This window comes from Ornithorhynchus anatinus, chromosome 18 (genome assembly GCF_004115215.2).
Source record: "Ornithorhynchus anatinus isolate Pmale09 chromosome 18, mOrnAna1.pri.v4, whole genome shotgun sequence".
Classification (NCBI taxonomy): Eukaryota; Metazoa; Chordata; class Mammalia; order Monotremata; family Ornithorhynchidae; genus Ornithorhynchus; species Ornithorhynchus anatinus.
This window is the reverse complement of record NC_041745.1, coordinates 43,944,615-43,972,497: the sequence shown is the minus strand read 5'-3', so window position 1 is coordinate 43,972,497 and position 27,883 is coordinate 43,944,615. Positions and strand designations below refer to the sequence as shown.

The 27,883-nt window shown below is 53.5% G+C and overlaps 1 protein-coding gene across 4 annotated transcripts in view; it reads left to right on the top strand.

Moving 5' to 3' along the window:
• Nucleotides 1-27,363, top strand: part of PRKAA2 (protein kinase AMP-activated catalytic subunit alpha 2) — a 28,407-nt gene extending 1,044 nt beyond the window's left edge. Inside the window, exons 1-9 of one of the 4 annotated variants that reach the window (XM_029046651.2) lie at nucleotides 839-950; nucleotides 17,175-17,316; nucleotides 17,743-17,836; nucleotides 20,409-20,553; nucleotides 22,847-22,934; nucleotides 23,660-23,884; nucleotides 24,139-24,646; nucleotides 25,066-25,192; nucleotides 26,341-27,363. In XM_029046651.2, coding sequence (XP_028902484.1) covers nucleotides 17,777-17,836; nucleotides 20,409-20,553; nucleotides 22,847-22,934; nucleotides 23,660-23,884; nucleotides 24,139-24,646; nucleotides 25,066-25,192; nucleotides 26,341-26,537 — 1,350 coding nt within the window. In that variant the 5' untranslated portion in view covers nucleotides 839-950; nucleotides 17,175-17,316; nucleotides 17,743-17,776 and the 3' untranslated portion in view covers nucleotides 26,538-27,363. Of the gene's footprint in view, nucleotides 1-838; nucleotides 951-13,568; nucleotides 13,594-13,771; nucleotides 13,921-17,174; nucleotides 17,317-17,742; nucleotides 17,837-20,408; nucleotides 20,554-22,846; nucleotides 22,935-23,659; nucleotides 23,885-24,138; nucleotides 24,647-25,065; nucleotides 25,193-26,340 lie in introns of those variants that run through there. The other 3 variants (XM_029046653.1, XM_029046652.1, XM_029046650.1) reach the window with 3 other exon arrangements.
• Nucleotides 27,364-27,883: the final 520 nt, after the last annotated feature.

Genomic DNA, 27,883 nt, shown 5'->3' with positions numbered 1-27,883 from the left:
TGGGGCAGGTGGGGAGGGGGCTGTGTTGGGGGAGGGATCCATCTTGGGACAGGTGCAAAGTGGACTGTGTTGGGGGGAGGGGTCCATCGTGGGGCAGGATGGAGGAAGAGGGGGATATGCTGGGACAGGATAGGGGAGGGGGCCGGGCCGAAGACCTGGGACCGGATGGGTAGGGGTCTGGATTGGGAGGGAGCTATTCTGGGACAATAATATTTATAATTACGGTATCTGTTAAGCGCTTACTATGTACCAGGCACTGTACTAGGCCCTGGGGTGGATACAAGCAAATCGGGTTGGACACGGTCCCTGTCCCGCGTGGGGCTCACAGTCTCAATCCCCATTTTACACATCAAGTAACTGAGGCAATAAGAAGTGAAGCGACCTGCCCACGGTTACACGGCAGACAAGTGGAAGAGTCGGGATTAGAACTCATGACTTTCCGACTCCCAGGCCTGTGCTCTAGCCACTACGCCAAGCTGCTTCTGGGGCTGGGCAGGGGATTTGGGACAGGATGGGAGTGCCATGGGACTTTTGTGAAGGGAGAGGATTGTGCCCAGGGAGGGGGGTGTCTGGGGGCAAATCTCTGGGATTTGGGGGGCAGGACTCCCTTTGAGGGGGAAGAGGCAGCAGAGGGGGTGCCGGGCTCGAGGACGGGTGTCAGTCAGTAATAATAATAATAATAATAATTATGGTATTTGTTAAGCGCTTACTATGTGCCAAACACTGTTGTAAGCCCTGGAGGAGATACAAGGTAATCATGTTGTTCCTCGTGGGGCTCACAGTCTTCATCCCCATTTTACAGATGAGGTAACTGTGCCACAGAGAAGTTAAGTGACTCGCCCAAGATCACCAATCAGACGAGTGGTGGAGTCAGGATTAGAACCCATATCTTCTGACTCCCAACCACGCCGATTGGAGAAGGCACCATTTCAAACCATCGTATTCGACAGGTGGTTGTCAGTATGGCTGGCAGGGGCAGGGTCTGGGGTCGGGAGTCAGAGGGGCATCAGGGTGGTGAGCAGGTGGTTGTCAGAGGGGTGAAGTGGCTAGAGCCCGAGCTGGGGAGTCAGAGGGTCCTGGGTTCTAATCCCTGCTCCACCTCCTGTCTGCTGTGAGACCTTGGGCAAGTCATTTCACAGTCACTTGGAGGAACAGCATGGGGTAATAATAATAATAATGTTGGTATTTGTTAAGTGCTTACTATGTGCAGAGCACTGTTCTAAGTGCTGGGGTAGACACAGGGTCATCAGGTTGTCTCACGTGAGTCTCACAGTCTTAATCCCCATTTGACAGATGGAGGAACTGAGGCACAGAGAAGTGAAGTGACTCGCCCACAGTCACACAGCTGACAAGTGGCAGAGTCGGCATTCGAACCCATGACCGCTGACTCCCAAGCCCGGGCTCTTTCCACTGAGCCATGCTGCTTCTCTGGGGTAGTAGATAGGGCCTGAAAATCGGAAAGCCAGGGGATCTAATCTCTGGCTCTGCCACTTGTCTGATCTGTGACCTTGGGCAAGTCCCTTCACTTCTCTGGGCCTCAGTTCACTCATCTGTAAAATAGGGATTAAGACTGTGAGCCCCTGGTGGGACAGAGACTGTCCAACCCGATTTGCTCGTATCCACCGCGGCACCTAGTACAGTGCTTGGCACATAGTAAGCACTTAAAAATACTATTTTTATTATTATTACTTCACTTCTCTGGGCCTCACTTCCCTCATCTGTAAAATGGGGATTGAGACCGTGAGCCCCACGTGGGACAGGGATTGTGTCCAACCCGATTTACTCGTATCCATCCCAGGGCCTAGTACAGTGCCTGGCGCATAGTACAAATGCCATAATTACTGCTATTATTATTAGGGGCAGGGTGTGGGGCCAGGGGGGCAACAGGGCGATGGCAGGTGGTGGTCAGAGCCCGGTTGGCAGGGGCAGGATGTGGGGTCAGGGGTCACCTCTGGGACCGCTGGAACTCCGAGCCCTCACGACCTGTGGCGGCCAAATTTGACCGTTTTCGAGGGGAGTAGAGCCCACCCTCCACCGAGGGTCTTCTCTGGGGCTGACCCTAGCCACCCCCACAGCCCCGGACCCCCATCCTCCTGTCCCATACGCTCACCACCGCCCTTGACCAAGTGCTGCCCCCGGGGCTGTGAGGCTCAGAGCCCGGAGCTGGGAGTTCGGAGACCTGGGTTCTCATCCCATCCCGGCCCCTGGTCTGCTGTGTGGCCCAGGGCGAAACAATCGATCAGGCAATCGGTCCAAGGTATTTATTGAACATGGTGTGAAGAACACTATACTAAGCACTTGGGAGAGTATAATACGGTAAATCAATCAATGGTATTTATTGAGTGCTTCCTGTGTGCAGAGCGCAGTATTGATCCCTGCCCTCAAGGACTCCTCTGGGCCTCAGTTTCCTCATTTGTAAAATAGAGGTCAGTTTCCTACTGTCCCTCCCTGTTAGGCTGAGAGCCCCATGTGGGACAGGGACTTCATCAGATCTGATCATCTCATATCAATCAGGCATATTTATTGAGTGCTTACTGTGTGCAGAGCATGGTACTAAGCACTTGTGAGAGTACACTGTAACAGTAAACAGACACAGAACCTGGTAGACAGGTTCCCTGCCCACGAGCTTCCATTTCTACCTCAGTGCTTAGCACAGGGCTTTATTAATAATAATAATAATAATGGTATTTGTTAAGTGCTTACTATGTGCCAGGCACTGTACTGAGCACTGGGGTGGAGACAAGCAAACTGGGCTGGATAGAGTCCCTGTCCCACGTGGGGTTCACAGTCTCCATCCCAATTTTACGTATGAGGTAACAGAGAAGTTAAGTGATTTGCCCAAGGTCACACAGCAAAGTGGCAGAGTCAGGATTAGAACCCGCCTCCTCTGACTCCCAAGCCTCTGTTCTTGACACTAGGCCATGCTGCTTCTCTTTAGCACCTAGTAGGAGTTTAATAAATTCCATCATCATCAGTTCAACATATTCATTTCTCCCCATGTCCCAGTTTCAGTCCACCCAGCTAAACTGCCTACTGCCTCTGATTTTTGGGAATCGAGAATAATAATAATAATAATGTTGGTATTTACCCTGCCAAGCCTGGGATTTTTCCACTGAGACACCTGTTTACCCTGCATTTGGGGTGGTGACCCCCCTAAAGAGTCTGGATTCATTTCTGCCTCTGGATGTTTTCTCTCCTTTTCTATTCTTGTCCAAGTTCCAGTTCAGAGCAGTCAGTCCTATGTACTGAGTCTCTTCTGTGCAGAGCACTGTGCTGGGTGCCTTTTATGGGCACAACACCAAATTGGGCAGTGGGGGAAGTAGAATAGAATTAGTTAATAGACACAATCCCTGCCCTTGGGAGCTTCCAGTGTGCAGAGCCCTGAACCGAGCACTTGGCAGACGATAAGAGAGTTAGTAGACACCATCTCTGCTCTTGAAGAGCTTACAGTCTATTGTGTGCAGAGCGCTGTACTGAACGCTTGGGAGAGGACAAAAGAATTAGTAGACGTGACCCCTGCCCGTAAGGAGCTTCCAGTTTACTCTGCAGAGGGCTGTACTGAACGCTTGGAAGAGGACAGTAGAATTAGTCGACGTGACCTTGCCCTCAAAGAGCTTTCAGTCTACTCTGTGCAGAGCACTGTACTAACTGCTGGGGGGAAGGCAACAGAGGGAGCTTCCAGTCTAGTAGAATGAAGAAATAGGTGGTCATGGCTGTGCGGGCCAGGGTGGTGGGGAATCCTGGGGCTGTTTTCCACAACAGATGACCCGGGACGGGTCACCATCCCCTCCCCCATCCCGCCTCCTCCCTCCCTCCTTTCCCCTCCTTCCACCATGGGGGCTCCAAGCTCATTTTGCCAGGAGATATAAAGTGCAGGGAACATTCCGCAGGGTGGGGTGAGGGAGACAACCCGTGGGGAGGTTCTTGGAATTGGATCCTCCTCCTCCTCCTCTTCCCCTCCACCTCCTCAATCAATCGATGGTATTTATTGAGCACTTACTATGCGCAGATCACTGTACTAAGAAATTGAGTATAAGATAACAGAGTTGGTAGACATGTTCTCTGCCCACAACTAAGCTTACAGTCTACATTCCCCCTCCTCTTCCCCTCCTTCCCCCCCCACTCCTCCTCCTCTTTCATTTTCCCTCTTCCTCCCCCTCCTCCTTCACTCCTTCTCCTTCCCTCTTTCTCCTTCTCCTCCTTCCCTCTGTCATAATAATAATAATAATGTTGGTATTAAGCGCTTATTATATGCCGAGCACTATTCTCTAAGTGTTAGGACAGGATAATCAGGTTGTCCCACATGAGGCTCACAGTCTTAATCCCCATTTTACCGAGGAGGCAACTGAGGCACCGAGAAGTCAAGTAACTTGCCCAAAGTCACACAGCTGACAGGTGGCGGAGCTGGGATTAGAACCCGTGGCCTCTGTGTCCCGGTCACTAATCACTGTCCTGAATTACTTTGCATGGCTTAGTGGCAAGAGCATGGGCTTTGGAGTCAGAGGACGTGGGTTCTAATCCTGCCTTTGCCACTTGTCTGTTGTGTGACCTTGGGCAAGCCACTTAACTTCTCTGAGCATTGGTTCTCACATCGGTAAAATGGGGACGAAGACTGTGAGCCTCACGAGGGACTACTTGATTACCTTGTATCTACCCCAGTGCTTAGAACAGTACTTGGCACATAGTAAGTGCTTAACAAATACCATCAATATTATTATGAGAAGCAGCGTGGCTCAGTGGAAAGAGCACGGGCTTTGGAGTCAGGGCTCATGAGTTCGAATCCCAGCTCTGCCACTTGTCGGCTGTGTGACTGTGGGCGAGTCACTTCACTTCTCTGCGCCTCAGTTCCCTCATCTGTAAAATGGGGATTAAGACTGTGAGCCCCACGTGGGACAACCTGATTCCCCTATGTCTACCCCAGCGCTTAGAACAGTGCTCGGCACATAGTAAGCGCTTAACAAATACCAACATTATTATTATTATTATTATTTCTAAGACTGTGAGCCCCAGTGCTTAGAACAGTGCTTGGCACGTAGTAAGTGCTTAACAAATACTGCTATTATTATTATTATTGTCACTCAGCCCTTGGTAAGGGTACACACAGCCCCCAGCAGACATAACGAATTTCCTCTGAGTTGTCCCTGGAATTGTGTCACAGCCCCACTCAGGTCCCTGGTGGGGAGAGCGTAGGGACTCTGGGAAGCGGGTTCTGGTCCTGCTCCACCCGCTGGGCCGTGTTGTCCATCGGAGGGAACGGTTTCCAGGCCAAGAACCAGTGGCACTACTGACCATCAGCTGGTCAACTAACATGGGGTGGGTGGGGGAAGACAGGGCCACTCCCAGGATCGGCCCTCCCCCCCACCCCCCCGGGGCACAGCACCACAACCCTGAGCCAGGGGTCCGGCCCATCCCCTGCCTGTGCAAGCTCTTGCTCTTCATTCATTCAATCCTATTTATTGAGCATTTACTGTGTGCAGAGCACTACTCGGGAGAGTACGCTAGAACCATAAACGGACACATTTCCTGGCCGCAACGAGCTTACTGTTTAGAAGTGGGGAGACAGACATTAGTGGAAACAAAATTAGAGATATGTACTTGAGTGGTTTGGGGCTGGGATGGGGGAAGAGCAAAGGGAGCAAGTCAGGGCGATGCAGAAGGGAGTAGGAGAAGAGGAAAGGGGGGGCTTCGCTTTGCCCTTCTCCCCCCTCCCAGCCCCACAGGACTTACGTATCTATCTGTAATTTTATTTATTTGTATTGATGTCCGTCTCCCTGCTTCCAGACTGGGAGCTTGTTGTGAGCAGGGAATGTCCCTGTTTTTTGTTGTATAGTACTTTCCCAAGCGCTTAGTACAGTGCTCTGCACACAGCGCTTAATAAATATGATTGAATTAATGAATAAGGCTTTGAAATGGAGGGAGAGTAATTGGCTGTCAGATTTGAGGAGGGAGGGTGTTCCAGGCCAGAGGCAGGATGTGGGCGAGGGGTCGGCGGCGAGATAGGCGAAATCGAGGCACAGTGAAAAGGTCGGCATTAGAGGAGTGAAGTGCGTCTGAGCGAGGTGAGATAGGAGGGGGTGAGGTGATAGAGTGCTTTAAAGCCAATGGTGAGGAGTTTTTATTTAATGCAGAAGTGGATGGGCAACCACTGGAGTTTTTTTGAGGAGCGGGAGTGGCATGTCCTGAACGTTTTTGTAGAAAAATGATCCGGGCAGCGGAGTGAACTATGGACTAGAGTGGGGAGGCTGGGAGGTCATCAAAGAGGCCGATGCGGTAATCCGGACAGGATAGGATGAGTGATTGGATAGAGAGGAAATGGCAGATTTTAGCGATGTGAATTTGGGACCGACAGGATTTGGTGATGGCCTGAATGTGTGGATCGAATGAGAGAGAAGAATCAAGGATAACACCAAGGATATGGGCTTGTGAGACAAGAAGGATGGTGTTGCCATCTGTAGTGTTGGGAAAGTCAGGGGGAGGGCAGGGTTTGGGTGGGAAGATAAGGAGATCTGTTTTGAACACGTTAAGCTCGAGGTGACGGGAGGACATCCAAATAGAGATGTCTTGAAGGCAGGAGGAGATGCGAGACTGGAGAGAGGGAGAGACATCGGGGCTGGAGATGGAGATTTGGGGATCATCCATATAGAGGTGGGAGTTGAAGCAGTGGGAGCGAACAACTTCTTCAAGGGAGGGAGAGTAGAAGCTCGTGTCTCACCGCCTTTAGCCTGGAAGCTTCTTGTGGGCAGGGGACGCGTCTCGCAACTCCCAAGCGCTGAGTCCAGTGCTTTGTTTGATTGATGTGCCGCCCCCCAGCCTACCTCTTCTCCCTCTACACCCCAGGCCCCTGAGGGCTGGGATCAGAGAGAACAGGCCGCCGGCGCCAGCCACCAGCCCTGGCATCAACTCCTACGTGGTGCGGAGGCTCCGTCCAGAGCTCTCTGAGGCTTCTCAGGGACTCCCTCCACTCAATCACCTTGCAGTCAATCACCTCGCCCCCTCCCACTTCTCCTCAGTGAGAAGCACCGTGGCCTAGTGGCAAGAGCCTGGGCTTGGGAGTCAGAGGACGTGGGCTCTAATCCCAGCTCCGCGCTTGTCTGCTGTGTGACCCTGGGCAAGTCACTTCACTTCTCCAGACTTTGGTTACCTCATCTGTAAAATGGGGATTAAGACTGTGAACTCCACGTGGGACAACCTGATTACCTTGTATCTACCCCAGCTCTTAGAACAGTGTGGGGCACATAGTAGGTCCTTAAATACCATAATTATTGTTATTATTATTCTTCTACAATCCAGCCCTCACACCAACGCCAACATTTTCACTCGCCGCTGACCTCTCACCCACGTCCTGCCTCTGGCCAGGAATGCCCTCCCTCTCCATAGCCCGACAGAAAGTGACTCTTCCCCTCTTCAAGGCCTTACTGAAGGCCCATCTCCTCCGAGAGGCCTTCCCTGACTAAGCCCTCCTTTCTTCATCTCCCACTCCCTTCTTCGTCTCCTGGCTTGCTCCTTTTATTCATCCCCCGCTCCCAGCCCCACAGCATTTATGTCCATATCTGTAATTTGTTCACTTTTATTAATGTTCGTCTCCCCCTCTAGACTGTAAGCTCACTGTGGGCAGGGAATGTGTCTGTTTTTTGTTATGTTGTACTCTCCCAAGAGCTTAGTACAGTGTTTTGCACATAATAAGTGCTCAACAAATAAGTAAATGAATAAGTGCTCAAAACCGAGGTCTGTCAGGGGCTCGGTTCAGTGGCTTCCGACCTAGGCCCGTCTACCACCCTTCCGGGTGGCTCCGTAAAAATCAGGGAACAGATTTTCCTGCCCCGCCTCACTTATTTTTGGATCTTTATCAGTCTTCGCTTCATTCAAACTCCTGAATGAACAGATTGAAAAGCTGTCAGCGAGAGTCAGATTGTTGCCAAAGAGAGATTAAAATCCCTCCAGGATTTGTTTACCATCTTGAGCAGCTGCTTATTTTTTAACCGTTTTAAAGAAACACAAACGACCTTGATTAATGAAAACCTCTTTTCATGGAGAAATTCTGTGTCCCACCTCCAGATTGCTCAAAATTTCCCTAACCCCAACAGTAGCAGAGGTAACACCCTCCTTTTCAAAGCGAGATTAGAGCTGCTGGTATTGTTTGCACACAGAATTACAGCCATTATGATACAATTTCGGTTTCGCTTTTTTTCCTTGATGCAAAAGAGGGATGAGAAATTCAGAGGTTAATTTACCTCCATCTCTGCCTTCCTACACACGACCAGTTCTGTTCACAGAGAGCTCTGGAGAATCTGTAAGTGGAGAATGCAGGAGCTATTTAGTCCTTTCATTTTCTCGCCAAACGTAATAACAATCCGTCAATCAACCGCATTTATTGAGCACTTACTGTGCACAGATCACTGTACTGAGCGCTTGGGAGAGTACAACATAAAAGAGTTGGTAGACAGGTTCCCTGCTTAGAGTTCAGGGGGCAAGTCAGAAATTAATATAAATAAATAAATTATAGACACAGACATAAAGGCTGTGGGGCTGAGGGATGGGTGAATAAAGGATGCAAATCCGAATAACACGAATAATAATTGTGGAATCTGTTAAGTGCTCGGAACTGAGCACTGGGCTATGCACTGGGGGAGTTACAGGATAACTCCATACGGCTCTTCTCCCATACGGGGCCGTAGACTAAGAGGGAGGGAGAGAACAGGTGCTTAATCCCCATTTTACAGATGAGAAACTGAGGCCTGGAGAAGCCAAGTGACTCACCCAAGTTCACACTGCAAGCAAATGGCAAAGCTACGATCAGAATCCAGGTCCCCTATAAATCAGATTAAAGTAGCTCAATTGGGGGAATTCTCTTCGCTCTTGGGGGTCGAATGGTAAAATTGTTGGTGAAGGTCACCGTGTCAATCAATCCATTTTTTAAAATAGTATTTGTTAAGTACTTACTATGTGACAGGCACTGTATACTAAACGCTGGGGTAGATATAGGATAAGTAGGTTGGACACAGTCTGTGTCCCACCGGGGACTCACAGTCTTAATCTCCATTTTACAGAGGAGGCAACTGAGACGCAGAGAATTGAAGTGACTTGCCCAAGGCCACACAGCAGACAAGTGGTGGAGCTGGGATTAGAATCCAGGTCCTTCTGATTCCCAGGCCCAGGCTCTAGCCACTGGGTGACCCAGCTTCTCTACCATAATAATGATAATTGTGTTTTTTGTTAAGTGCTTACTATGTGCCAAACATTGTCCTAAGCCCTGGGGTGGATAGAAGCAAATCGGGTCAGATAATCTACCTATCAATAGTATTTATTGAGCACTTACTATGCACAGAGCACTGTACTAAGTGCTTGGGAGAGTACAATACAAGTTGAAAGGGAGTTTTATTTTCCAAAAGTAGCTCTCTCCTCTCTCCTAATACCTCCCTTTGTCGGCTGTGTGGCCTTGGGCAAGTCACTTCACTCCTCTGTGCCTCAGTTACCTCAACTGTAAAATAGGGATTAAGACTGGGAACCCTATGTGGGACAGCGACTGTGTCCAACCCGATTTGCTTGAACCCACCCCAGCGCTTAGTATAGTGCCTGGCACATAGTAAGCACTCAACAAATGCCAACATTGTTATTATTGTTATTACTACCAGCTTTCTTCATCCTGTTCTGTGGAAAAGTGGATCCCCGAGATCTCTGCAGAAAAGGATGAAGGGGTTGGCTTTCAGTCGGTTTGTTTCTTCTTTCTCTTTCCCTTCCCTCCTCTTCCCACCCGCCTGCCTTTTCCCCACCCCTCCCCCTCTTTCCTCCTTCCCCTCCTGCCAATCACTCAATCAGTGGTATTTATGGAGCGCTTACTGTGTGCAGTGCTCTGTACTGAGCACCTGGGAGAGTACAAAACAGCAGAATTGTTGGACCCAATCTCCCATCTCCATCCACTTCAGCCCCCCTCCCCGTACCCTCCCCGTTTGTCTGCTGTGTGGCCTTGGGCAAGTCACCTCACTTCTGTGCCTCAGTTACCTCCTCTGTAAAATGGGGATTAAGACTTTGAACCCTATGTGGGTTCATCCATTCCCCTCCCCATCGGTCTCCCCCCTCTTGTACCCCTCTTCTCCCCATCTGCCCCTCCCCACTTGTAATCCCCCCCACCCCTCAACATCCTTGCCCCCATCCCCTCCCCTTCCCCTTCCTTCCACTGCTGTCTCCTTCCCACTCTTCCCCTCCCCTTTCCTCCCGGATCCTGGAACGGTCAAGGACAGAGGATCGGCTTTCAGGCGTCCAACCTTTTATTTTTAGCAGGTTGTTATTAAGGAAAGAATTTCAGGCCCTTCTTATCTCTTTCCTAAGAATAGAAAGCTCCTTTCCCCCCCCTCCCTCTCGGGAGAGATGGGGTACAATCACTTTGTTCTACTGTTCAGCTAAGCCTACCTGCAGGAATTCTGCAATTCTTGGCACCTTCTTAAAAGCTGATTCTTTATCTGCTCATGGGTTTTTGTTTTGCTCTGTTGGGTTTTTTTTTCTTAAACAGCTTCCACACAGCTCAAAATAAGAACCGACTTCTCAATCCTGCTTTCTTAGTTGGCTTTATGCAGGGTTCTTCCCCTAATTCCGATTGTCATTACATTTTAACTTATGCTAAATGAAAAGTTATTTTTAAGACTTATCAGCAAGAGATGCCGGTTTGGGGTTTTTTTTTCAGTTACTCTACCAAATTTTTATATGGAAGTGCTTCAGAATGAATTAATGATAATTTTGGTTAAGCGCCGACTGTATGTCAAGCACTGTGATAGGAGCTGGGGTAGACACAGGATCACCAGATCAGACACAGTCCCTGTCCCACATGGAGCTCAAAGTCCAACAGGGAGGGAAAACAGGTGTTAAATTCCCATTTTACAGGTTAGGAACGGGAAAAACAGAGAGGTGAAATGCTTTGCCCCAGGTTACCCAGCAGACAAGTGGCAGAGCCAGGATCAGAACCCAGGTCTTTTGACTCCCAGGCCTGGGTCCTTTCCACTAAGCCATGATGCTTTGCAAACCCTCAGGCTCTGCCCAAGGCCCCCAAGTCAAAGACCCTTCCCCAGAGGCTTCCGGGCTCTCCACCCCCTGGCTTTTCCTGTTCAGACTGCTCCCATCTCCCTCTGCCTCCCCCATTCCTGCTCTCCATCCCCTGACCCCACCTGGTCTGACTGCTCTCTTCTCCCACTAGGCCCCAGCTCGCACTCTTCTCCTCTTCAAAGCCCTACTGAGAGCTCACCTCCTCCAGGAGGCCTTCCCAAACTGAGCCCCCCCCCCCCCCCCCGCTCTTCCCCCTTCCCCTCCCCTTAGCACTGTGCTCATTTGTATATTTTATTTATGACTCTATTTATTTTGTTAATGAGGTGTCTATCTCCTTGATGCTATTTATCTTGGTGATGTCCTTGTTTTGTTCTCTTTTGCTTTGCTGTCTCCTCCGTTTAGACTGTGAGTCCGTCACAGGGCAGGGACGGTCTCTATCTGTGGCCGAATTGTACAGTCCAAGCGCTTGGTACAGTGCTCTGCACAGAGTAAGTGCTCAATAAATGCTATTGAATGAATGAATGAATGAACTCTCCACCCCGTGGCCCTGTCTGCCCCGTCCATTCTCTTCTCCCACCGGGCCCCGGCTCGTAATCTCTGCCTCTTCCAACCTAACCTTCAGGGTGGGCCTTGCTCCTCGCTCTTCCACCTCCGTCCCCTCGCTCGTGGCGATCTCCCGGCCTGGAGCTCCCTCCCTCCGTCCATCCCCACGTCGCACGGACCTTGGCACTCCCAACTTCCAGATCCCTCCCGAAACCCCACCTCCTCCTGCTGGCCTCCCCTGATTCCCCTCCCGGCCCCGAGTTATTCATTCCTCCAGTCATGCCGGTTCTCATGGCCTTATTTGCGCCCAGACTCAGACTCAGCACTTCTGTGTATATGTTTATACACGGGTCACTCGATCACTTGTTTTGACCCCTCTGTTTGTAAACATTCTTACCTCATCCTCTCCTCTTAGATTGTAAACTCCTTTATATGGTATTTGTTAATAATAATAATACTACTAAAATTATAGTAATAATAATGGTGGTATTTGTTAAGCGCTTACTATGTTCCAGGCACTGTACTAAGCGCTGGTTCGGATACAACCAAATCGGGTTAGGCACAGTCCCTGTCCCACTTGGGGCTCACAGTTTCAATCCCCATGTTACAGATGAGGTAACTGAGGCACGGAGAAGTAAAGTGACTTGCCCAAGATCACACAGCAGACAAGTAGCAGAGCCGGGATTAGAACTCATCACCTCCTGACTGCCAGGCCCGTGCTCTATCCACTACTCCATGCACTTGTTAAGCGTTTACAATGTGTTCTAAGCCCTGGAGTAGATACACGTTAATCAGGTTGGACATAGTCCCTGTCCCTTATGGGGCTGGCTCACACTCTTAAACCCCATTTTACAGATGAGGCAACTGAGGCCAGAGAAGTGAAGTGATTTGCCCAAGCAGACGTGGCGGGGCTGGGATTAGAACTCAGGTCCTTCCGACTCCTAGACGTCAGTAAGCGTTTACTACGTGTCAAAAACCGTTCTAAGAACTGGGGTAGATTCAAGTTAATTAGGTTGGACACAGTCCCTGTCCCACATAGAGCTCACAGTCTAAATAAAAAGAAGAACCGAGGCAGAGAAAAGGTCACACAGCAAGCATTTGGCAGAGCCGGCACTAGAACTCAGATCCTCTGACTCCCAAGCCCGGGCTCTTTCCACTAGTAATACCAACAATAATAATGATGGTATTTCTTAAGTGCTACTATGTGCCAAGCACTGTTCTAAGCACTAGGGTAGATACAAGGATATCAGGTTTTCCCACATTGGGCTCACAGTTTTAATCCCCCACTCTACAGATGAGGTAACTGAAGGCACAGACAAGTTAAGTGACTTGCCCAAAGTGACACAGCTGACAAACGGTGGAGCCGGGATTAGAACCCATGACTTGTGACTCCCAAGCCCGGACTCCTTCCACTAAGCCACGCTGCTTCTCACTAATAATAATAATGATGACATCTGTTAAATGCTTACTATGTGCTAAGCACCGTTCTAAGCTCTGGGGTAGATACAAGGTAAACAGGTTCATTCAGTAGTATTTCATTCAATAATATTTATTGAGCGCTTACTCTGTGCAGAGCACTGTACTAAGCGCTTGGAATGGACAGATCGGTAACAGATAGAGACAGTCCCTGCCCTTTGACGGGCTTACGGTCTAATCGGGGGAGACGGACGGACAAGAACAGTAGCAATAAATAGAATCAAAATAAATAGAATCAGGTTGTCCCACGTGGGGCTCACCCAGCGCTCAGAACAGTGCCTCGCACATAGTGATCGCTTAACAAATACCAACATTATTATTAATCCCCATTTTACAGAGGAGGTAACTGAGGCACAGAGAAGAGGCTTGCCCGAGGTCACACAGCAGACAAGTGGAGGAGGCGGGATTAGAACCCATGTCCTCTGACTCCCAAGCCCGGGCTCTCTCCATTAAGCCGCGCTGCTGCTTTTGGCCAGGGATCATGTCTACCAACTTCATTGTACTGTACTCTACCAAGCTTAGTACAGTGCTCTGCACAAGGTATGTGCTCAATAAATACTCCCGATTGATTTGAGAAGGAGGTAGTTCCCATCCATTAATGATTTCGTAAGGCAGTCTCTCGCCCTGCATCTCTGGGGGGGGGGGGGTCTCTTGCTGTCTCTAGATGTCTCTGTCAATGTCTGTCTCTGCGTGTCTCTTTCTCTGTGTCTCTCTCTAGGGATCTCTCCCTGTCTCTCGCTCCCCGTCTCCCTGTTTCCTGCCGCGTCCCAAGAGTCGGTTGTCCCTGAGTTGCTGTTTTTCCAGACTTTCCCCGCCAGTGCAACCAGCTCTCTCAGAAGGGGGAATGAAAGGAAAAACAAAGCCTCGGTAGGACATCCTCAGTGGCAAGAGCCCGGGCTGGGGAGTCAGAGGTCGTGGGTTCTAATCCTGGCTCTGCCACTTATCAGCTGTGTGACTTTGGGCCAGTCACTTCACTTCTCTGGGCCTCAGTTCCCTCATCGGTAAAATGGGGATTAAGACTGTGACCCTCACGTGGGGCAACCTGATGACCCTGTATCTACCCCAGCGCTTAGAACAGTGCTCTGCACATAGTAAGTGCTTCACAAATACCAACATTATTATTATTCTCTGTGCCTCAGTTCCCTCATCTGGAAAATGGGGATGAAGACTGTGAGCCCCAAGTGGGACAACCTGATCGCCTTGTATCTACCCAGTGCTTAGAACAGTGTTGGGCACATAGTAAACGCCTAACAAATACCATTTAAAAAACCCAAAAAGCTGTACTGTACTTTTCCAAGTGCCGAGTACAGTGCCCTGCATGCAGTAAATACCGCTGATTAACTGACTCCTTGAGAGCAGGGTTCATGTCTACTGACTGAATTGTACTCTCCCAAGTGCTCATTACAGTGCTCTGCACACAGTAAGTCTTCCTTAAATGCCACTGGTCGATTGACTGAGTGACCAAGCTCACCTTGGGGCGAAACCCTCCTCGGGCCGGGCAGAGGAAGCAGGCATCCCGATGCCGCTGCGGAACTTTTGAGGAGCCTGCCGGTCTGGCTTTCTCCCCAGTCTCGATCGTTGCGGCGTTTTCCCCTTCCTTGAAGAAAAAAGCAGGTGGGGCGGCCTGGTGGAGAGTGCCCGTGGCTGGGAGCCAGGACACCTGGGATCTGGTCCCAGCCCCACCCCCAACCAGCTGCGGGCCGGTCATCGGACCCCTCCGGGCCTCGACGTCCTCACCTGAAGAATGGGGAGGAGAGGCCCGCTCTCCCTCCCTCTCAGCCCGTGGACCCCGAGCGGGGCGAGCACCTTGTCCGATCTCACCTCCCAGCATCCTCCCCGGCTCTGAGCTCAGGGGTCAGCGCAGGGCAGGCGCTGAATCCAGCTCTCACAGATCGGTCTCGGGGTGTCCTCTGTGCCCCTCTCTCCAGCGACAGAAGTCACCGAGGGATTTGTTAGTGCTGACTCTGAGCTAAGCGCTTCGCTAAATGCTAGGGTAGATAGGAGATAATTAGGTGGGACACGGTCCCTGTCCCACATGGGACTCCAAGACCAAGGGGAGGGAAGGCAGGAGTTGAACCCATTTTCCAGATGAGGAAACTGAAGCCAACATCATCATCGATGCTATTTATCGAGCGCTTCCTATGCACGGGGTGCTGTACCGAGCGTTTGGGAGAGTACAAGACAACAACATTGGCAGTCAGCTTGTCCGGCAGCAAGTTTACAGTCTAGAGAGAGAGAGACAGACATTAATATAAACGATAATTTTTGTACAGTTATTGTAATAATAATTACGTTGGTATTTGTTAAGCACTTACTCTGTGCAGAGCACTGTTCTAAGCGCTGGGGGAGGTACAGGGTCATCAGGTTGTCCCACGTGAGGCTCACAGTTGATCCCCATTTTACAGATGAGGGAACTGAGGCACAGAGAAAGAAGTTAAGTGACTCGCCCACAGTCACACAGCTGACAAGTGGCAGATCTGGGATTCGAACCCATGACCTCCGACTCCCCAGCCCGGGCTCTTGCCACTGAGCCACGCTATACCTTCCCAAGAGCTTAGTACAGTGCTCTGCACACAGTAAGTGCTCCATAAATACGATCGAATGAATGAATTTATATCATATAATTTGTAGATATAGTAACATATGATTTATAGATATTGATAGCTATAGCCCAGAAAAGTTACATGACTGGCCCAGGCTTCCCGCTGTAATAGTGATGAGAATATCAACGGCAGTAGTCATAACAGTATCCCTCAATAATAACATCAGTGTATCAACATATCAATAATACCCATAACGATAATAAAAACACACTGTTTTGGAATAGAGTGGTAATTTTTTCCAAGTGCTTTCACAGCCGATACCGCATTGTATCCTCACAAAATCCCCCCCAAGTTAGAGGCAGGAACCTTATCCCCATTTTACAGATGAAGTCGCCGATTAGACCGTGAGCCCGTCAATGGGCAGGGGCTGTCTCTATCTGTTGCCGATTTGTCCATTCCAAGCGCTTAGTCCAGTGCTCTGCACATAGTAAGCGCTCAATAAATACTATTGAATGAATGAATGAAAGGCCCAGAGAGGTCGGGTGACTTGACCGAGGTCACACAAGTGCCTACTGACTCTGCTGTCCTCCCCCAAATGCTCAGTCCAGTGCTCTGAACAGAGTCGGACTGGACGCTCTTTGAGAGCAGGGAAAAGGGGTTAGTAACTATTATCCTCTCACAAGCGTGCAGTAAAGCACTGTACAATCAATCGATCGATCGATCAATCGTATTTATTGAGGGCTTACTATGTCCGAGCCCTGTACTAAGCACTCGGGAGAGTACGATGTAAGAGTCCAACAGCCCCAGTCCCTGCCCCCCCACAGTAGACTGGAAGCTCCTTGCGGGCAGGGGATATGTATGCTGACCCTGCGGGCTTCTCCCAAGCGTTGCGTACAGCGCTGGGCACACGGTAGATTGGAAGCGCCTCCAGAACGTGCCTACCGACGCTATCATTCTCCCAGGTGTTCAGCACACAGTAGGTTGTCAATAAGTACTTCCTCTAAACCAAAAAAGTGGCCCCGTTCCCTGCCCGCCGGGTGCTTCCAGTCCAGTGGAAGCAGCATGGCTTAGGGGCAAGAGCCCGGGCTTGGGAGTCAGAGGACGTGGGTTCTCATCCCGGCTCCTCCATTTGTCTGCCGTGTGACCTTGGGTGAGTCACTTCCCTTCCTCTGTGCCTCAGTGACCTCATCTGTAAAATGGAGATTGAGACTGTGAGCCCCGTGCGGGCCACCTGCTTACCTGGTTATGTCCCCTAGCGCTTAGACTAGCGCTCGGCCCATAGAAAGCGCTTAACAAATACGGTAATTATTGTTATTATTACCGGTGATGGGTCCGAGCCCTCACCTCGGGCCCGCGGTGGTGAGTCGGTGGAAGGGGCCTGACCCGCCTCCATCGCGCCCGTAACTCCAATGGCATCGACTCGGCGCCGACTCCCTCCGTGCCGCCGGGCCCAGAAACCGCGGACCCGTCGGCACCCGGGTCAGGGCCCGAGCGATGGGCGAGCGTCCGGGCGAGGCGGGTGAAGGTGCCCACCGGCCGCCCCCCAGACACCCCCTCCGCTTTCTTTCTTTGGCCCAGTCGGAGAGCACCAGTTGACGGGCCACAAGGTGGCCGTCAAAATCCTGAACAGGCAGAAGATCCGCAGTCTGGATGTGGTCGGAAAGATCAAACGGGAGATCCAAAACCTCAAGCTCTTCCGCCATCCGCACATTATCAAACTGTGAGTCCCACCGAGGCCGTCGGGCTGGCCGCTTCTGGGGCCTGGTCAGGGGCCTGTCCCCTCGGGGCCGGGCCGGGGATGGGGATGAAGACTGTGAGCCCTACGTGGGACCACCTGATGACCCCGGATCTCCCCCAGCGCTTAGAACAGTGCTCAGCACATAGTAAGCGCTTAACAAATACCAACATTATTAAAAGTGTATTTGGAGCAGAAGTGCTCCGTTTATTGTGGTACTGTCCTCTCCCAAGAGCTTAGTACAGTGCTCTGCACGGAGTAGGCGCTCAGTAAATACGACCGACTGAATGACTGACTAGTTTACAGGTTCCTCGCAGTTTTTGGTGCCCGGGTCCCAACCGGGCGAGCTGGATTGGGTTCCGGTCCTGATTCTCTCGCGACAGCAAGGCGTTCTCTGTCTCTTCCCGGAAGGTACCAGGTCATCAGCACGCCGACGGACTTCTTCATGGTCATGGAATACGTGTCCGGCGGAGAGTTGTTCGACTACATCTGTAAACACGGAAGGGTGAGTGCCGGAATCGACTGCCGCTCCCAAGAACGATGGCATTTGTCAGGCGCTTACTAGGGGCCGAGCGCCGTACTAAACGCCGAGGAGGACAGAAGGCGATCAGGTTGCCCCCCCGCCCCCCCGTGGGGCTCACGGTCTTCGTCCCCATTTGACAGATGGGGTCACCGAGGCCCGGAGGAGGGAAGCGACTGGCCCAGAGTCACCCAGCTGGCAAGGGGAGTGGAGAAGCAGCGTGGCTCAGTGGAAAGAACCCGGGCTGGGGAGTCAGAGGTCATGGGTTCGAATGCCGGCTCTGCCGCTTGTCAGCTGGGTGACTTCGGGCACGTCACTAAACTGGGCCTCTGTGACCTCATCTGGAAAATGGGGATGAAGACTGTGAGCCCCACGCGGGACGACCTGATCACCTCGTATCCTCCCCCAGCGCTGAGAACAGTGCTTGGCACATAGTAAGCGCTTAACAATGTCATGCCATCATTATTAGTATTATGGGGTGGAGTGGGGATTGGAACCCATGACCCCTGAGTGGGGACTGGAACCCATGTGGCTCAGTGGAAGGAGCCCGGGCTTGGGAGTCAGAGGTCATGGGTTCGAATCCCGGCTCCGCCACTTGGCAGCTGGGTGACTGTGGGCGAGTCACTTCACTTCTCCGTGCCTCAGTTCCCTCATCTGTAAAATGGAGATGAAGACTGTGAGCCTCACGGGGGACCACCCGATGACCCTGTATCTCCCCCAGCGCTTAGAACAGTGCTCTGTACAGAGTAAGCGCTTAACAAATACCAACATTACTATTATTATTATTATTATTATTAAAACCTGATCACCTTGTATCCTCCCCCAGCATTGAGAACAGTGCTTGGCACATAGTAAGCGCTTAACAATAAGTCATGCAGCGGGGCTCAATGGAAAGAGCCCGGGCTTGGGAGTCAGAGGTCATGGGTTCAAATCCCGACTCTGCCACTTGTCAGCTGTGTGACCGTGGGCAAGTCACTTCACTTCTCTGTGCCTCAGTTACCTCATCTGGAAAATGGGGAATAAAACTGTGAGTCCCATGTGGGACAATCTGATCACCCTGTATCTACCCCAGCACCTGGAACAGTGCTCTGCACATAGTAAGCGCTTAACAAATACCAACATTATTATTAGTAGTAGTATTAAGGGGCAGAGTGGGGATTGGAATTTGGGATAAGGGGCGGAGTGGGGATAAGGGAAGCAGCGTGGCTCAGTGGAAAGAATCTGGGCTCCGGAGTCAGAGGTCATGGGTTCGACTCCCGGCTCTGCCACTTGTCAGCTGTGTGACTGTGGGCGAGTCACTTCACTTCTCTGTGCCCCAGTGACCTCATCTGTAAAATGGGGATTAACTGTGAGCCTCACGTGGGACGACCCGATGACCCCGTATCTCCCCCAGCGCTTAGAACAGTGCTCTGCACATAGTAAGCGCTTAACAGATACCAACATTATTATCACAACCCGATCACCTCGTATCCTCCTCCAGCGCTGAGAACAGTACTTGGCACATAGTAAGCGCTTAACAATAAGTCACGCCGTCATTATTAGTATTAAGGGGCGGAGTGGGGATTGGAACCCATGACCCCCCGAGTGGGGTTTGGAACCCAAGACCCTGGAATGGGGATTGGAACCCCTTGACTCCATTTATCGCCATCGTTCTCGTCTGTCCGTCTCTCCCGATTAGACCGTGCGCCCGTCAGACGGCAGGGACCGTCTCTATCCGTTGCCGACTTGTTCATTCATTCATTCAATAGTATTTATTAAGCGCTTACTATGTGCAGAGCACTGTACTAAGCGCTTGGAATGAACAAGTCGACAACGGATAGAGCCGGTCCCTGCCGTTCGACGGGCTTACGGTCTGATCGGGGGAGACGGACAGACGAGAACGATGGCGATAAATAGAGTCGAGGGGAAGAACATCTCGTAAAAACAGTGGCGACTAAATAGAATCGAGGCGATGTACATTGTTCATTCCAAGCGCTTAGTCCAGTGCTCTGCACATAGTAATAATAATAATGTTGGTATTTGTTAAGCGCTTACTATGTGCCGAGCACTGTTCTAAGCGCTGGGGTAGACATAGGGGAATCAGGTCGTCCCACGTGGGGCTCACAGTCTTAATCCCCATTTTACAGATGAGGGAACGGAGGCACAGAGAAGTTAAGTGACTCGCCCACAGTCACACAGCCGACAAGTGGCAGAGCTGGGATTCGAACTCGTGAGCCCTGACTCCAAAGCCCGTGCTCTTTCCACTGAGCCACGCTGCTTCTCCATACTGAGCGCACATAGTAAGCGCTCAGTAAATACTATTGAATGCATGAATGAACCCATGACCCCCGAGTGGGGATTGGAACCCATGACCCCCCAGAGTGGGGATTGGAACCCATTCATTCAATAGTATTTATTGAGCGCTTACTAGGTGCAGAGCACTGGACTAAGCGCTTGGGATGAACAGGTCGGCAACCCATGACCCCCAGAGTGGGGATTGGAACCCAAGACCCCAGAGTGGGGATTGGAACCCATGACCCCCGCCTCCCCAGCCCGGGCTCTTTCTTTCCACTGGCAGGTGGAGGAGGCGGAGGCCCGGCGCCTGTTCCAGCAGATCCTGTCCGCGGTGGACTACTGTCACCGCCACATGGTGGTCCACCGGGACCTCAAGCCCGAGAACGTGCTGCTCGACGCCCACATGAACGCCAAGATCGCCGATTTCGGTCAGGGGGGCGGGGCCCGACGAGGGGGCGGGGCCTCCGCGCCGACCAATCCCCAGGGAGGGGGGCGTGGCCCCTCCCCAAGGAGCGTCCGGACCAATCAGGAGGGCGGAGGTCCGCTCGGACCAATCGGGGCGCGGGGGGGGCGGGGCCCGGGTGGAGCCCCACCGGGAGCTGCGCGCGCACGCCGTGTCCGCTCAGGCCAATCAGGAGCGCGGGAGGGAGGGAGGGGGCGTGGTCTTCGGCCCGGAGGGCGGGGCGCCGTTTCTCCCTCGCCGCGAGGGGGCGCCCTCCGCTCAAAGTCCAGGCCTCGGGCCGCTCCCGGCGGCGTCCTGCACGATCTGTCGGTCCGTCGCACTTACTGAGCGCTTACGGTGTGCAGAGCACTGTACTAAGCGCTTGGGAGAGTACAATACAACCATAAGCAGATACATTCCCTTACCACGGGGGTCTTACAGTCATTCCCAGAGCTCCCTGGGAGAGGGATCTGGCCAACCCCAAATGGGGCCTCGTTCATTCAGTAGTATTTATTGAGCGCTTACTATGTGCAGAGTACTGAGCGCTTGGGCGAGTACAGTACAACCATAAGCAGATACCTTCCCTGTCCACAAGGATCTTACAGTCATTCCCGAAGCTCCCTGGGAGAGGGATCTGGCCAACCCCAAATCGGGCCGCGTTCATTCAGTAGTATTTATTGAGCGCTTATTATGTGCAGAGTACTGAGCGCTTGGGCGAGTATAATACAACAATAAGCAGATACATTCCTTGCCCACAATGATCTTACGGTCATTCCCTGGGAGAGGGATCCGGCCAACTCCAAATCAGGTCTGGAATGCCAGTCTCATTCATGAATTCATTCAGTAGTATTTACTGAGCACCTACTATGTGCAGAGCACTGTACTAAGCGCTTGGGAGAGCACAATACAACAATAAGCAGGTGCATTCCCTCCCCTCAACGATCTTACAGTCATTCCCAGAGCTCCCTAGGAGGGGGAGCTGGCCAACCCCAAATCAGGTCTAGAATGACTGTCTCATTCATTCAGTAGCATTTATTGAGCGCTTACTATGTGCAGAGTACTAAGCGCTTGGGAGAGTACAATACAACAATAAACAGGTACCTTCCCTGTCCACAGGGATCTTACAGTCAATCCCAGAGCTTCCTGGGAGAGGGATCTGGTCTACCCCAAATCGGGCCTCATTCATTCAGTAGTATTGATTGAGCGCTTACTATGAGCAGAGTACTAAGCGCTTGGGAGAGTACAATACAACAATAAGCAGGTACATTCCCTGCCCACAGGGATCTTACAGTCAATCCCAGAGCTTCCTGGGAGAGGGATCTGGCCAACTCCAAATCAGGTCTAGAATGCCTACCTCATTCATGTATTCATTCAGTAGTATTTATCGAGCACTTACTGTGTGCGGAGCACTGTACTAACAGAGCTAACAGAGAGAGCCAGTTCCCTGCCCCATAACGGCTCACAGCCTAAATGGGGGAGACAGACAGCAAAGGAAAACAGAACAAAACAAGTAGTCTGGCGTAGATATCACCAAGATAAATAGAATCATAGATATATCATGAACAAAATTAATTGAGTAATAAATAATACATACAAATATGCGCAGTGCTGAGGGGAAGGGGGTAGAAAAGAGGGCGGGAGAAGGAGGAGTGGGGAAGGGAGGAGGAGCAGAGGAAAGGGGGGCTCAGTTTGGGAAGACCTCCTGGAGGAGGTGAGCTCTCAGTAGGGCTTTGAAGAGCTCCTCATCCCCTCTTGGGTGAGGGACGCCCAAGCCCGGGGGGTTTTCCTTCATTCATTCATATCTATTGAGCACTTACCGTGTGCAAAGCACTGTACTAAGCGCTTGGGAGAGTACACTATCACAATAAACGGACACATTCCCCACCCACAGTGAGCTTGCGGTCTCACCAGCCCGCAGAGCTGCCGATTAGAAATCAGGCCTAGAATCTGTCTCCTGCTCTGTTCCTCCTTCATCCCACCTAGGTCACCACCACCTAGCCCAGGGGTCATTCATTCATTCATATTTATTGAGCGCTTACCGTGTGCAAAGCACCGTACTAAGCACTTGGGAGAGGACAATATAATAAACGGCCACATTCCCTGCCCACAGCGGCCTTACAGTACATCCCGTCGCTCCTTAGCTCCCCAAATCCACCACGGCCCCTTTCCTCCCCCCCACACTCCGCCCCCCCCCGCCCCGGCCTCCCGCGCCCGCTCACCGTCCCCCGGGGCTCCGGGCCTCCGTGTCCAGCTGCGGCTGAGCCCGGTCTCGCTCCCAGGGCTGTCGAACATGATGTCGGACGGTGAGTTCCTGAGGACCAGCTGTGGCTCGCCCAATTACGCCGCCCCAGAAGTCATCTCCGGCAGGTAACGAGACCCCCTCGTGTCCCCAGGGAGACCGGGCGGTAGAGCAGGGGTACGGCCAGTACGCCGCCTCGGCCTCAGGGGCACTCGGCAAATAGGAACAATCCTAATCGTGGTGTTTGTTCAGCGCTTACTGTGTGCCAAGCCCTGGGACGAAATGGTCACGGTCCCACGTGGAGCTCACGGTCTAAGGAGAAGGGAGAACTGGTGTTGAATCCCCACCGGGAAGCACCGGGGCTTAGGAGCCAGAGGATGTGGGTTCTAATCCCGGCTCCACCACTTGTCTGCTGTGTGTCCTTGGGCCAGTCACTTCACTTCTTTGTGCCTCAGTCAGCTCATCTGGAAAATGGGGATTAAGACTCTGAGCCCCACGTGGGACAGGGACTGTGTCCAAGCTGAGTATCTTGTATTTACCCCTGTACTTGAAACAGCACTTAAATACCAGAATTATTATTATTAATGAAATGGGGATTAAATCTGTGAGCCCCATGGGAACGGGGGCCGTGTCCAACCCGATTCGCTTGTATCTATCCCAGCGCTTAGTACAGTGCCTGGCACATAATAAGCGATTAAGAGATATAATAAAAATGAAAAAAAGAGGTTGAGTGACTGGAGAGGCATACGGCTGAGTGGGGGGTAGGGTAGAGACAGGAACCCGGGGGGTCCAGAATCCCAGCCTGGTGCTTCACCCACATCTTTTGCATTTATGTGTGTGTGTGTGTGCCCAGATTGTACGCGGGTCCAGAGGTGGACCTGTGGAGCTGCGGCGTGATTCTGTATGCCCTGCTGTGCGGGGCACTGCCCTTCGACGACGAGTACGTCCCCGCGCTCTTCAAGAAGATCCGCGGAGGCGTCTTCCACATCCCTGACCACCTGCCCCGCCCCGTGGCCACGCTCCTCACCCACATGCTCCGGGTCGACCCGCTCGAGCGCAGCACCATCAAAGACATCAGGTGCCGGGTTCTGCCCCCAGATTCCCCCTGCCCCCCACCCATAAACCAGCCAGTTGGCATCTCCGGGCCCACTGGACGCTGCCGGGGGCCGGAAACGTGCGGTGTGGCTCACACCCCTCAACTGGCCCTGGCGTCTTCTGGGTCCCCGACCGCCGCCCCCCCCCCCGCCCCAGGTGCCCCGAACTCGCCGGCCAGCCCCGGGTCCCCCGGATCCCCCAAACTCACCGGCCAGCCCCCCTCTTCCGGCCTCGCAGGGAGCACGAGTGGTTCAAGCAGGACCTGCCAAGCTACCTGTTCCCCGAAGACCCGGCCTACGACGCCAGCGTGCCCGACGAGGAGGCCATCCACGAGGTCTGCGCCAAGTTCGACTGCCCCGAGGCGGAGGTGCTGGCCAGCCTGGCCGGCGGCGACCCCCAGGACCAGCTGGCCGTGGCCTACCACCTGGTCATCGACAACCGCCGCATCATGAACCAGGCCAGCGAGTTCTACCTGGCGTCCAGCCCGCCCTCGGGCTCCTTCGCCACCGACGACGGCCTCGCGGCCCCGTCCCCGCCGCTCCGGCCGCACCCCGAGCGCATGCCCCCGCTGGTGGCCGACAGCCCCAAGGCCCGCTGCCCCCTGGACGCCCTCAACACCACGCGGCCCAAGCCGCTCGCCGTCAAGAAGGCCAAGTGGCACCTGGGTATCCGCAGCCAGAGCCGGCCCGGCGACATCATGGCCGAAGTCTACCGGGCCATGAGGCAGCTGGGCTTCCAGTGGAAGGTAGGTAGGCCCGGCGCGGGGCGGAGGGGTCCCGCACAGCCTGTGGTCCCGGCCATCGGGACGGCGTGAGCTCTCATTCCGCCCGACCAGGTCGGCTTATGGACTTGGGTGGCTTGGGGAACCCGGGATGTGGTCGCTATCTGCTTTGTCTGACCGTTTGTATTGCCGACGAGGCTGGGGGTTTCCCCCTCCTCCTTGGGGATTGCAGACATGGCCCCCGGAGTCGCCGCCCCACTGTGGTCAGCGTGGGTGGTCGGGCCAGAAGAGGTCTGGAGACGAGGGGCTTGTCCTGGCCGGCGTCTGGTCACACCGGGGCTTCCCAGGAAAAGAGGCGGCGGAGGGGGAGGGGGCAGGGACGGGGGGACAGGATCTGGACCCAGGCGGCGGTCCCCGCTCCTTTCGCACCGCCTCCCGGGCAGGTGGTGACCGCGTACCACCTCCGCGTACGCCGCAAGAACCCAGTGACGGAGAATTTTGTGAAGTTGAGCTTGCAGCTGTACCAGGTGGACAACCACAGTTACCTCCTGGACTTCAAAAGCATCGACGGTGAGACTCCCACACACACCCCTAGTCCCACCCTGGGGGTCCGGGTGGCCTCTCCCCGCCCGGGGGCCGCTGCCAGGGCTGGTCTGGGGGCCGGGCAGGGAGCGAGCCCTCTCGGGGAGAGGGGCCGTGGACCCCGGAGCAGGGAAGCTTCCAACAGCCGATCTGTCAGAGGAACACACTCAGTCGGTCGTAATAATAATAATCACGGTATTTGCCAAGCACTGTTCTAAGCACTGGGGTAGATACAAGGTAATCAGGTTGTCCCACGTGGGGCTCACACTCTCAGTCCCCATTTTACAGATGAGAGGACTGAGGCCCAGAGAAGTACAGTGTCGGAGCCGGGATTAGAACCCACGTCCTCTGACTCCCAAGCCCGGGGTCTTGCCATTAGGTCACGCTGCTTATTTACTGGGAGCTTACTGTGTGCAGATCTCTGTAGCAATAATAATAATTGTTTTATCTGTTAAGCGCTTACTATGGGCCAGGTACCGTATCAACCGCTGGGGTAGATACAAGGTAGTCAGGTGTTCACAGCCCCTGTCCCACAGATGGCTCATAGTCTTCATCCCCATTTTACACATGAGGTAACTGAGGCCCAGAGAAGTGAAATGACTCGCCAAGGTTACACAGGACAGTGACAGGGCTGGAATTAGAATCCAGGTCCTCCTGGCTCCCAGACCCGCGCTCTATTCTCTAGTCCGTGCTGCTTCTGTGTACTATATTAAGCACTTGGGAGAGTACACTATAACAATTTGTACATTCCAAGCGCTTAGTACAGTGCTGTGCACTTAGGAAGCGCTCAATAAATACTAGTGAATGAATGAATGAACGAACAACATAACGGATACATTCCCTGGACGAGTCGCTTCACTTCTCTGGGCTTCAGTTTCTTTATCTGAAAAATGGGGATCTGATACCCGTCCTACCTCCGACTTAAGCGGTGACCGTGGAGCTAGTGACCGTGTCTGACCCGATTATCTCATACACACCCCAGTGCTCAGCACAGTACTCGGCCCCTAGTGGTGCTTAAAAAGTACCAAGGTTGTTATGAATGGGGTGGGGGTGAGGCATCCAGCGAGAGCGTCCATCTTACTCGCCGCCCCCGGCCTGTCCATCCGTCCGTCTGTCCGTCCTCCCGTCCCTCTCAGATGACATCTCTGAACCACGGTCAGGCTCTGCCGTCGCCCCCGCCGCCACCCCCACCCTGTACCGATCGAGACTGAGCTCAGAGGGCGGCCCCGCCGACGGCCCGGCTCCCCCCGGCCCCCTGCCCCCACGCCTGGGCAGCCACACCATGGACTTCTTCGAGACCTGTGCCAGCCTCATCGTTGCCCTGGCCCGCTGACCACGGCCGATCGGGCCCCAGCTGCGCCCGTTCTGCTGGCGTCCGGTTTGCCCGTGCCAGACCGGCCACCACGCACCCGACGGGCGCTCGGGTGGTCGGGCCTGGCTCGGCACCAGCGGCTGCCCGTGCAGGCCTGCCGTTGGCACACGGCTCCTCTGGTCCCACACCGCAGCCCGAGTGCCCTCCTGTACCTCCATCCCCCTGCCCTCCACCGGGTCCCGGGCCACGGGGTCCTGGGGAGGAAGGCTGGCTTGACCCTGCAATCCATCTCTTTCGGTCAAGCTGGTCTCCCTCAGCTCATCTCACCAGTGATGAGGTGATGAGTCTGGTCAGTGCTCCTACGGGGTCAGCAGCACCTCCGGCAGGTCAGCGGCTTGGCCCTTCCAGGGACCCCATGCCCGTAGAAGTCAGCACTGCCCGGCCTCTGCTGCCGGGTCTCTCCGGGACCCCGGGGCCGGCGTCTGGCCTGACCTCCGGGGAAACCACATCGCCGGGAGCCCGGCATTTCTGGGTTCCCTCTCCCGTAGTTTCCCACGGCCCCCGGCCCGCAGCAGGCGATTCCGCCGCCGGTGGCTTGAATTCTTGAGTTGATTTCTGATTTCCACCTCCGCCCTCTGAGCATCGTGATTCCCGGGTGGCACGGGTGCCCACCAGCAGTGGCACTCGAGAAACGGCTGGGGCACTGGGGCGCAGTCGGGGGTTGGGAGGGCTCCGGTTCTGGACCCCTGCTGTGGGATCTACGGGCTGTTTGGAACCCAGCCTTCCGGAGGAGTGGACCGGGGCATCTTTGTTTCCATAAAGTCTGTTTTCCGGTAGACCAACGCCATCAGAGATGCCCTGTTTTGGAAACGGCTGGGGAAGACGGAGGAACTGGCAGTGGGGTGGGAGGGGGCGGTCCTCTAGAGGCACCCGGGCTGGTGGGCCGTCGGGGGGCGGGGGAGATCTCCCCTCCGGGCCAAGAGAAGCCCAAGGATCCACCGGTCCTCCCTCCTCGGGGGCCCGGTGGCCCCACAGCCACGAGAACCAATCCCCCAGCGTCCACCCCCAAATGCCCAAGTCCCTCCTGATGCCCGCTCCGCCCTAGCCCCGTGCTTCCCGTCAAGGACCCCCACCCCCCGCCGGGCCAACTGCAGGACTTCTCTTCCTCCACCAGCTACCCCCTGCTGCTCCTTTGGGGAGCCCTGGAGGGGAGGAATAGTTACATTCAATTGTGGCTTTGATTAAACGCTGGGTGCCAAACGTTGTACTAAAAGCTGGGGGAAAGACAAGATCATCAGGTTGGATTCAGTTCCTGTCCCACATGGGGCTCACAGTCTAAGGGGGAGAGAGACCAGGAGGCAAACTCT